Raw genomic sequence first — 12,288 nt, 5'->3', positions numbered from 1 at the left:
TGGGCTGATTCTAATAACGCCACATTTTTGGGAACAATATACTATTGGGAACGCTAATATAGATCTGATCAGATCAAAGATATTGATCCGTTCAGATACTATACTAGTAATGGAGCTATATATAGTGTGAGTGCGTGTGTTAGTGTACCAGGCACTAATCTGATGATGTCTGGGATTGACGCTGATCCTAACTGACACTAAAACCTAACTGATGTCACCCATGACACTAATACAGTGGTCAGAAAAGAGATCTGTACACTATACTAGTGACACTGTGACAGGGAGTGAAAGGGTTAACTCGGGGGAGGTGATCAGAGGGTTAAACCTTTAATAGGGGGTTAATGGGGAGTACCCTAAACCTACCTGGGCATACCACTAACTGCCCTAACACTGATTAGGGACACCAATACAGTGACCAGTGAAAAATCTGAAAACTGCACTTGGTGACACTGTGACAGGGAGTGAAAGGGTTAACTGGAGGGTGATCAAGGTGTTAAATGTGTACCTACATGTCCTGGTGTCAGTGTAGTGTTGGTGTACTCACAGTATATGTCTTCTCCTCACTTGCTGGAAACTAAAAGGGCCCCACGAGGGGAGATGACATCACTTCCTCTGCCTGTGTTTATATTACACATGTAGAGGACAGTCTGCCATTCACCAGAACTCATCAGCAGGTCCTGCCCAGAAATCATTGACCTGGGCCTGTAGACTGATCAGTTCAGAAATCAATCCAATCATTGTGGGGACCCCCCCATACCCACACACGTGACCGACATACGATGATGGCGATTCACGCAGGAGAGCCAAAATGCCGCAGTACAACTGTGGCGGCTGGTCAGGAACCGGTTAATGTATTTCCCCCAATACTTACCTGAGCCTGATCCCCATCCAGCAATGTACACAAGAGCAGAGGCTCTCTTGGCTCTCTCCCTCCTCATTGGCTCAGACACAGCAGGGGGAGCCATTGGCAGAGGAAGATTTGGGACTTTTTATGGCAGACAAGGACTCATAAAGGGGATGGGAGTTGGGGATGTTCATCATTTCTTCTAGTGATGGGGGAGGGGTAACTTTCCAGGATTTATAACTCCTATCCTGCAGAAGGGAGACAATGACAGATGATATTTCTAGAGTATGAGTTGTATTGGTTATGGGACGGCCTTTTGTACAGAAGTGAGAACTGTCTGAGGTCTTTGTCTTCAGAGGAATGGATCCTGTTTTCTGTCTTTATTATGGTCAGGACAAAACATTCCATTCATAGATTTGTAAATATGAAATATTGGATATAAATAATTAGCATTTTCATTTTCAGCCAGCAGGTGGAGCTGAAATCTCTTTTCCACATGTTTACCTGCCTGTCCTTCCCGGATCACTGTACAATCCATGTTATTTACAGAGCTCAGTAGCTCAAGCTGCAATTTCCCTTCATAACTGAATGACTCAGAGGAGGGGGAGGGGAAGTAGATTTCTGAAACCCACCGGAGGGACCTCACTGGACATTGTGTGAAAATTGAGGATGAATTGATCCGTGGTGTCTGTAGCTACAGAGGTCAGTGAGGTCTCGGTCACACGTGTGTCAGTACCATGTGATTATGTGACATTTTTTCATCATTTGTAAAGCCCGATAACCGCCTTCCATGCCTGCCATGAATATTACAATGGTGGCACACAGTGCTGGTCACACAGGAGCGGTAGCGTTGTGTCGTGTTATAAATGAAGCCGCATGTCGCTGTCATGAGACATCCACGCTTGTCAGTCCCTCCATTCATTTCATGTGATGTCCAATAATCGCTGGGCATTGGAGGACAGACAGCGGAGGCTCCGGTATCCCAGAATGCACTGGGAAATAATAGAGAAGTAGGACAGAGCAGCTCCGGTCACTTCTGGTTGTACAGAACAGCCGTGTGGTAACTCCAATAGCTTCTGTGTGCCGGAAAAATCACCAACCAGCCGGCAATACTGACAGTGCCAGGCAGGAAATGTGTCACTGCACAGCCAAAAACCTCTTCCAATTATATATACTAATCAGCTGAACACAGAAGGATTCATCCACAAAATCCAACACCAAATACATAGAAAGACAACTGTGCAGCACTACAAGTGAGACTCCCTAAACCTACAAATAGGATTTTTATGTCAAATGTTTAAACAATCCACACGTGTTTCAGCACAATTATACAGGGATATTACAATGTTAGAAAAAACAATATAAGTAAGATATTGTCAAAGTGCTCAATATTGCAGCATGATGAGTGAGACCACCCAAACTTTAGCATATTATGTACATCAAAAAACCTACTTTGTGGTTGGCCACTTATGATTGGTGATGTGCAGTGACACCTCCCTTACAGGATAGATATAAAGATAGCTGTGCAGCACTAGAAGTGAGACTCCCTAAACCTAAAAGTGTTAATATTTACACATTTTAAACAAACAACACAAATATACATGATGAAGCCCTGCCTAGGGCGTAACGTGTAAGGTGGAGACGTCATCACGCCTGTCAGATACACTAGGAGAGCCGCTGCTATACTGTTATGAAGGAGAGGAGGGTCGCCGGGTGCTCTGTGCATTCTTATATGGATATATTGTGATTCTATGTGAGGATATATTACATGTTATTATTAATAAACTATTAATGATCCGAGTATCCCAGCTATTGTGACACATACAAATAAAACAGATGTGGTAAAAAGTCACCAAGCGGGTATTATCCTCAGACCGGGAAATCTGTCCTCCAGGGGGCAGGAGATAGTGAGTATGATGACATGGCGGCTGGTTTTCATTCTATAGAATTATTGTAATATATCCGAAATCCACATACCAGAGGAGATCATTTCCTCTACATCACTTCCCCTTTAGGCTCCTCCCACTAGAAGAACAACCCCTCCCCCGCACATTTCTCCAGCATTCTTATAGTGTTTTCAGAGCTTCATAAACACAATGAAGACACATGATAAATGCAGGGCCAGATTAAGAACATCATGGGCCTGGTGCTGAGGATTTTGGGGGGGCCTTTTATAAACAATAAATAAATAAAAATACAACTATTTTTTGTTATAACAAATTCAATTAAAGAGAGAGAGGGGGAGGATGAGAGAGAGAGAAAGAGAGACAGAGACAGAGAAAGAGGATGAAAGAGGTGTGAGGGGTAAGGGAGGGAGGATGAGAGAGAAAGGGGGGGATGGTAGAGGACGCACATGGGCATGTGTGGGAATGACATCAGGGCAGCCTGGCCAAGGTAAGTGTCGGAAGGCACAGAACCCAGAAGGATGCCCGGGTGAAGATGGAGGTGCCCGACCCCCGCCGGAATGATCACAGCACAGCACTGGAGAGCTCAGTCTGACAATTTAAGTGTACCCTAATGTGCTAATATGCTGGACATACTTGTACATTATGGCATAACCTACCCCAGGGCTTCTAAAAAGTTGTAATTTTAGAAAAGTTTACTACCGCTTTAATATCACAGGAGCCTCTCATGGGGCCCCCTACTTACTCTGTCGCCCTTGGGCAGTGCCTAAGTGCATAGTTGTCAACATTTTAAAAATAGTTTCAGGGACACTTTTTTCTACAAGTGCTATATTTAGAGTAGCTGACATCCCCCGTGTTCCTCTATACATCACAATAGTCATTACAACATGAAATAAGTACTAATAATGGGGAAGAACAAATATGAGGACTGTGAGATTTCCTTTAGTTGAACTGACAAAAGTGCCCATTCTAGAGCTGGTAACATTGAGGATATTCAGCATAATAATTTTAAAGAACAAAAGAACAGTTTTTTGTGAGTAAGAGGCATAGGAGAGGAGTATGGATGGTATAAAAGTGGGAAGTATGTGCAGGAGAGGGAGAGGCATGTGGAGGGTGTAACAGTGGGCACTATGTACAAGAGAGGAGTGTGGAGGGCATGGCAGAAGGCACTATGTACAGGAGAGGAGTGTGAGGGGTATGACATTGGGCACTATGTATAGGAGAGGAGTGTGGAGGGTATGACAGTGAGTAGTATGTACAGGAGAGCAGTGTTGGAGGTATGACAGTGGGCACTATGTATAGGAGAGGAGTTTGGAGAGTATGACAGTGAGTAGTATGTACAGGAGAGGAGTGTGGAGGGTATGACAGTGGGCACTATGTAAAGGAGAGGAGTGTGGAGGGTATGACAGTGGGCACTATGTATAGGAGAGGAGTGTGGAGGGTATGACAGTGGGCACTATGTATAGGAGAGAAGTGTTGGAGGTATGACAGTGGGCACTATGTATAGGAGAGGAGTGTGGAGGGTATGACAGTGAGTAGTATGTACAGGAGAGAAGTGTGGAGGGTATGATGGTGGGCACTATGTATAGGAGAGGAGTGTGGAGGGTACGACAGTGGGCACTATGTACAGGAGAGAAGTGTATGAAAGCAGGCACTATGTACAGGAGAGGAGTGTGTAGGATATGACAGTGGGCGTTATGTATAGGAGAGAAGTGTTGGAGGTATGACAGTGGGCACTATGTATAGGAGAGGAGTGTGGAGGGTATGACAGTGGGCACTATGTATAGGAGAGAAGTGTGGAGAGTATGACAGTGGGCACTATGTATAGGAGAGGAGGATGAAGTAATCTGGGAAGGAAAAATGTAAAGGTTTGTGGAAGGATGTTTAGGGACTGCGTAGTGGTTAAGCGGGCCAGACATGGATTGAAATGACACCAATTAAGCAGAGACCAGCCATAGTCGATCTATGTATGGGCTAGCTGGTTTTACACAAGTCAACCTATTAACCGACTTGAGTACAAGCAGCCTGTCAGGTTTTCCACAAAACAATCAGTGCTGCCACCTATAGTTAGCAGCACTAATCATTGTATTCACTGGCAGAACACAATAACCCTGCGGGAGTGATTGCCCCATTCACAGGTCAGCAGGTGAGAGGGTGTGTGGGGACAGGCTGGGGAGAGATACTATTCAGTCCCTGGGTAGGCACTGGTTAGTATCAGAGCCAGATACACTCAGGTTACATACACTATGATCGTTAGAGCGAGAGCAATAATTCTAGCACTAGATCTCCTCTGTAACTCTAAACATGTAACCTGTAAAAAAATGTAAAGCATTGCTTAGTACACAACAAAAAATCGTGCTAACTTTAGTGTTTTTTTATGAATAAAACAGTTTCTTTCCAAAAAAAAGTTTGAAAAATTGCTGCGCAAATATCATGTAACATAAAAAGTTGCAAAGACCACCATTTTATTCCATAGGGTGTCTGCTAAAACCATATATAATGCTTGAGGGTTCTGAGTCATTTTCTAGCATAAAAAAATGATGATTTTTACATGTAGGAGAGAAATCTCAGAATGGGCCTGGGTGGCAAGGGGTTAATTATCATAAGTAATTTACAAATAATTATTATAAGCACTGTGAGGTCATCCTCTCCGTCTGCTGCAGAGTGTTCCGGCTGTATTTATACTGCCGCTCTGTATGCAGCTTCTGACAGGCTGTACAAGGAGCCCCGTATCTCCGGAACCATAGATGATAGCCGCCCCATATTTTAACCAGTGTTGGGGTGGGTATTTAGCTACCTACCCCCCAACATTGGGGTCTCTGTGACTCCTGGTCGCCGAGCTACAATCCTTGAAGTCGATCTTTTTTTTTTTTTTTTTTATGTTTTTGGGCAAATGGGCCTATCTTGAGAAAGGGGCCTGGAGCTGCAGCTCCAATAGCCCCTATGTTAATCCGGCCCTGGATAAATGTCATAGAAGTGTTACTGAGCATTGCTTCCTTCTACATAATCATCAGACGTGTGAGCGAGTCCTAAGGGGGTCTATTCCATCCTATTTCCTGCTTGTTAGGAATATGGATGGTCATTCCATATGTACAGAGCCTGGTCACTGTTCTACTATAAGGGGAACCCCAAATCCCATGGATGAGATTACAAAGAGAAAGATTCCCTCAGAGAGAGGAGAAGACATGAGAAGAGGACAGGTGATGGAAGATTCTACATGGGTGAGGATGGAGGACACCCAGAGATAGAAGGAGACACTGAGAGACGGGAACAATCACAAGACGTCACATTTCCCCATCACGGCACATCACACATTTCTCTTACCGCAATTCCTGAATTTTACTCTCCGGGTTCATCAGAAAGGAAAGAGAATCACACTCCATTTCATCTTCTGAAGAGGAGGAATCTTCTTCTTCTGCTTTGTCCTCTCCCAGACAATCTTTACTGGAAATATTACACCACCAAAATCTAAAATCCAATAATGAGATAATAATTATCACCAAGAATGTATGACCTCTGACCCCAAGAATAACAATGTAACCCCCAACATTTCCCTTCCACATGGCTTCCTTCCCTCCGGCTCTACAGCCTCATACTGGACCTGATGAGGACTTCTCATTGGTGGCTATGAGTGGTCTTTGAAGTCACACTCCAGACAAAACTTAAAGGAGGCCCCTGATATGTATACGGGGTCTCCGGCCTTCCTACACAGGGGTCTCCATTCATCTTCTGGGAAATCCTGGAACACCACTTTGGTTCCAGATATAAAATGCAGTCCAGACATTCCCATCTCCGCCCACTTCTGCAGACAATTGGCCCCTCCAATGTTGGGATGATGATGTCACACCCCTGACATTATTTCCCTCCCCCACATCTCTGAACACGAAGCTTTCCCTCCAAATGTTCTGTGTGATAAATGGTATAATTGGGGGCAGGGAAAGGGTTAATGCGATGTAAATGATGTGATTTTTACCAGAAGTTGTGTAGAAGGTGATATGTGGGAACCACCATTTAGCTCTGGTTCACACAGCACAACATGAAAGTCGCAGCCACTTCCAGCTTGACTTTGCTCTACAACTTCCCGGCGACCAGGTGCGACTTCAAAGTGACTTTACTGAGAAGCATTCCTATGTGACTTTGATGGATCCGTGTTTATAGCGTGTTTTATCACATGACAAAACATGCGTCTGATAACTGTGATTGGGGCGTCATTAACAATCAGGCTGCATTTACATCTGCATGATTCTGAATGCACATCAACCGCCAGAAATTGTGTGCTTTGCCGCACGTTTCAGAAATGCACTGCGACCGCGCGTCACGCTTGTACTGTAAACATGGCAAGGCGAGCGTGATGCATGTTTCCAAAACGTGTGGCAAAGCATGCGTTTTCCTGCAGGTTGCCGGGCATTCAGAAACGCTCAGACGCCAACGAATGGTATCACAAGTGCAGCATGTGTTGTCACACATTATCAAAATTCACAGCAAAGCATGCGTTTTCTTATGGGTTGGCGTGCGTTCAGAAACATGAAGATGCAGATGAATGGTAACACAAGTGTGATGTGCATTGCCACACAAAACACGCAGAAAAGCATGCGTTTTCTTGTGGGTTGCCGTCAGTTGTAAATACGTTTCCATTCATTCACATCTGTACATTTCCAACTGCACAGCAACCTGCAAGAAAATCCATGCTTTGCTGTGCGTTTCATAAATGTGCGACAATGTGCGTCACACTTGTGTTATTATTCATTTGCTTCTGTACATATTTGAATGCATGGCAGACCACAAGAATACATGCGCTTTGCTGTATGTTTCAAAAACGCACAGCAAGGAGCATTGCTTTTGTGTTATCATTCATTTACATCTGCGCATGCGTGGCGTGCGTTGTTGCGCATTTTTCAGACATATGAAAAAGCGCACATTTTCTGTGTGGGTCGCCTCGTATTCGGAAACACGCAGATATGAATGTCGGCTGATTGTTAATGACACCCCAATCACAGTTAGCAGACGCATGTTTTGCTGCCAAGATGCATGACGCTCCATGACTGAGAAGATTCTTGAGCTACTTTGGGGTGTTTGTTGCATGTCGGGCAGAACATTCCAGTGAATGGGCTCCCTATACACAATGTGTGATTACACATGAAAAATACACAAATAATGGAAGTGGGAATGTGCGTTTCTGTTACGCTCAGGTGTGACTGGGATGTGATTGGAGGAAGATTTTAGGCAGCAAGGATGACCAGGGAGGAGAGGTGGGGGGTAAAGAAGCCTCAGAAGTTGCAGCAAAGTCTTAAAGATTCAGACAAATGTGCGACTTTCTGGTGATTTTACATTGAAGTCTATGGGAGTTGTGCAGCACAAGAATCGAACAAAAGTAGTGCAGGAAGTATTTACTTTTGTTGCAGTGACTCAAATCGCAGCAATTAAGACAACACCCAATAAAATCTTTGTGTTTTCACCTGACCTGCGACTTTACATGTCATCAGAATGTTGCTGGAAAATTGCTGTAGTGTGAAGCAGGGCTTAGGGCTGAGGAAAGTGTGAGTTCCCAGGACTTCTAACAAGTGTGGTAGATGGAGAACATGTCCGATAATCACCGTTATACTGTATGCAGGTTCCTGCCCATTCTCTGAATTCAGTTAGGATATCCTCACACTCACTTACTTGACCTCCTGACTCCTGTGTAGGAATGGAGATAGAAGTTTCTGGCACTCTGGATCCACAGTGAGATCTAGAAAACTTAAAGACTGAAAACTTTCTCTCTTCAAAGTCTTCAAGCAATAGATCAGCTGCTTGGAATAATTCCTCTTCATCCACAAGTGATCAGTACGTGAGCCGCACAGCTTCAAATCTGTACAACCCGACATGACTCTCCTAATGAAGTCCTCATCCTGAGTCTCATACAGACAGAAGATGGTCTGAGTATAGAAAGTCCGATAGATGTCCTTCATGGCCCATTCTATGATTGCAGGTTTGGCTCGGAGTGAGATGGGGATTCCTGTGACCTCTGAGAATGTCTTCACCTGATTTTCATTTAAGAGACCAAACAGGAATTGTACAGATAATGATAAATGTGAGTAATCTGAACTGAGGCCACGGAGTGATTTCTCTTTACAGATCTCCGGGAGGAAAGTACCTTCCATAGACCCAGACCCATCATCCATCCCATAATAGAGAGCAGCAAGGAACTCCTGTACACTCAGGTGGATGAAGCTGTAGCAGGTCTGGTGACGGACGTCCCAATGAAAGATGTTCTCATTCAGAAATACAGACTCCACCTCATCCAGAGAAAGTCCATGTCTTTCTAGATCTTTCTTCTCAAATAAGATTTGTTGGTTCAGAAGTCCCCGATTGGCCAGAGCACACAGCTTCTTCAGACAGGTTTGTTTCCGGTGTACAGACTGCTCCTTCTTGCTGTGATGGGTTAGTAAAACCTCCAGGTAGAGAAGATAAATTGAAGTCGTTGTCTTACACTGAATTACATCCAAATCTTTTCTTATTTCTTGTGTCATTACAGTGCAGACAATCCAGCATGTGATGGGGACGGCACACATGGTGTACACAACGTCATTGTCTTTTATTATACTGAGAACCTTGTCTGCATCTTCTTTATTTCCATAGAATTTATGGACATATTCCTCTCGATCGTCCCTTGTAAATCCCTGGATTTCCACATTGTGAGAATCCTTGATGAATGTGTTAAGTTTCTCCATGGCCAGTGACCTTGTGGTGATGATCAGAGAAGATTCTGGGAGAACATGTCTCCTGAGCAAGCTTTGGAGAATTATTTCTTTGTGGGTTTCCATAGAAATGTCAGGACAACCCTCAGATTTCTCCTCCAGAGTCCACCTCAGTTCATCAAACCCATCAACTATGGTGAGAAGTTTTCTCTGACTTCCAGGATCCTTCAGAATAGACACCAGGTCATCTGAACTCAGTCTGCAGGTTCTGGATAAAAGTCCCACAAGACTTACGTTTCCAGGGATGGTGTTGATTTCTCTACAGCTCAGATAAAACACAAAATCAAACTTGTCTCGGTAGAGATCCTTAGAGGCCCAGTCCAGCATGATCTTCTTGGAGGTCATTGTTTTTCCAATCCCAGCAGGTCCTTGTAACACCACAATCTTAGGGATGAACCCACATTTATCAGGGTCAAAGAGGGCCTGGATTGTGGTTGGGGGTCTTTTCTCCGTGATCTGTAGATGTCTTCTGCCTGAACTCCTTATTTCTTCTTTTTTCCCCTCTTTATTCTGCGGTCCGTTTATCATCAATAAATTGGTGAATCTTTCCTGTAGATGAACAGTCTCCCCCATACGGGAATTATATTCTTTAATCCTCTGGAATTTCTCAGATTCTCTGTGTTCTTTACTGATGTCTTTATGAGAGAAAAGAGAACATTTTATTCCTCATACACACATGAAATATTACAATGCAGAAAAACCCACAATGGGGTATGGGAGTGAATTGGGACTATACAATACCCAGGAAATAATGAAGATAGATGGAAATGATTAGTGATGGGCCGAACACCCCCCTGTTTGGTTCCTACCAGAACATCTCAAATAGGCAAAAGGTTCTAGCGAACATGTGAACCCTATTAAAGTCTATGGGACACGAACGTGATAATTTAAAGGCTTATATTCAAGTTATTGCCATAAAAAAGTATATGGGGACCCGGGTCCTGCCCTGGGGGACATGTATCAATGCAAAAAAAGTTTTTTAAAACAATAGCTTTTTTTTTCAGGAGCAGTGATTTTAACCACTTCCCATCCCACCCATAGTCATATGACGTCTGCAAGAGGGATCTCCCATCTTGGATGGGCATCATATGACGTCATCAGCTTCCTTGCAGTATAGTGACCATGCATGGGCACTCGCAATCAAGTGTTACAGAGTAGGACCGTGGATCTGTGTGTATGAACGCACAGATCCAAGTCCTGTCAAAGGAGAGGGGACTGATCCTGTGTTCCGAGTATAGAGGAAAACCGATCGGTCTCCTCCTCTTGTGAGACCCCTCCCCCTACAGATAGAATCACTCCCTAGGTAACACATTTAACCCCTTGATTGCCCTTAGTGTTAGCCCCTTCTCTGCCAGTGACATTTATACAGTAATCATTTTCATAGCACTGATTGCTGTATAAATGCCAATGATCCCAAAATAGTGTCAAAAGTGTCCGATATCGATATATCTGCCGCAATTTCACAGTCACAATAAAACAATTTAGTGGGTTCTCCTCTGTCCATAAGGGCCTGGTAAGGATTTTAAGGGGAACTTCATGCCAAAATGTAAAAAAAAAATTACGGGGGAGGCCCAAAATCCATATCAGACCCTTTTCCACATGACCTCTGTAACAGAACCCACTGTCAGTGTGTGTTTTGGAGGGGCCGTGGGCTCGTCTCCTACCCACAGACTATGGCCCAGCAGAGAATGTGAGATTTGGAGGGCTATTTGCCATCTCCCACCACCTGGAGTAGTTTCCAGCTACCTAAACCTATTGGCTCGGCTAAATATAATATAATGTAATTAATGTAATGCTACATCCCTTCTTCCCCTACCCCCCTCTTGTTGCTGTGTTTAATTGTGTTGGGTCATGGCATGTAGACAAAGGTCTGGACTGGAGACATATCTCAGCAGGGGATGTGTAAGGAGGGGCTGCCTGCTCATCATAATCCCTTCATGTGCTCCAACTGTAGTTGTTTGAATATACAATTGTTGAGTTCCCATTGGTTCTTCCTTGTCCCCTACCCCCTCTATGACCAGGCTAAGGGGAGTGTCCCTATCTATGTTTAAAGTGGTTGTATACCCACTGAGGTTTTTTTTTCAGACCTGCAAAGGAAAAGGCATAATGAGCTAGTATGCACCGCATACTAGCTCATTATGAAATACTTACCTTAGCCCGAAACCATGCAGAGGGAGCTGACATGCTCCCTCGGTGTGTCTTCCGGGTATCGCGGCTCCAGCACTGTGAGTGGCCGGGGCCGCACATGCATGCAGGAGATTTCTTCCCGGAAGGGTCTGGTGCCTGCCGGGCTTTCAGCCGAGAATCCCCGGTGTGCATGCGCTGCTGCAATCAGCGGCTCATTGTGAGGGGGAATGTCACCTTAACCATACAAGTTTAGGAGATATTTTTTTTTACCTGTAGGTAAGAATTATTATAGGCTTACCTGTAGGTAAAAGTTAAAAAAAGTCTATATAACTGCTTTAAAGGTGGATGTTTTGTATTTTTAATAAACAGGTTATCTGCAGGAATCTGCAGGCTGCGGGTGCGTTTGGAGGACAGAAGACAAAGGTCTGGGGGAGGTTCTCATACAGGGGAACCGAGATCCATCACACCCTCAACATGAGGGATGGATGCTTTGGGGCAGGGGGGGCTCTGTACCCCCCACCCTAGAACACTTTGTCCCCATGTTAGGGACAGGGGCTTCTTCCTGACAACCCTGGGCTGTAGTTGTCAAGGTCTGCAGGGGGCTTATTGTAATCTGGAAGCCCTCTTTGACAAGGGGGCCCCCGGATCCCTCATATGTGAATAGGTATCAGGTATA

General features: G+C 44.5%; 1 protein-coding gene across 3 annotated transcripts in view; it reads right to left on the bottom strand.

The window, feature by feature from the left end:
* LOC143962226 (NACHT, LRR and PYD domains-containing protein 3-like) overlaps positions 1-12,288 on the bottom strand; it is a 102,146-nt gene that overhangs the window by 60,800 nt on the left and 29,058 nt on the right. For all 3 annotated transcript variants that reach the window (XM_077471557.1, XM_077471558.1, XM_077471559.1), the window contains exons 4-5: positions 8,410-10,120; positions 6,073-6,216 (exon numbers count right to left, since the gene is read on the bottom strand). In XM_077471557.1, the coding sequence (XP_077327683.1) occupies positions 6,073-6,216; positions 8,410-10,120 (1,855 nt within the window). The remainder of the gene's footprint in view (positions 1-6,072; positions 6,217-8,409; positions 10,121-12,288) is intronic.

The sequence above is a fragment of the Lithobates pipiens genome, unplaced genomic scaffold (assembly GCF_037356315.1).
Source record: "Lithobates pipiens isolate NorthernLeopardFrog02 unplaced genomic scaffold, aLitPip1_a1.2 Scaffold_8, whole genome shotgun sequence".
Taxonomy (NCBI): Eukaryota; Metazoa; Chordata; class Amphibia; order Anura; family Ranidae; genus Lithobates; species Lithobates pipiens.
This window is presented reverse-complemented; position numbering and strand designations above follow the sequence as displayed.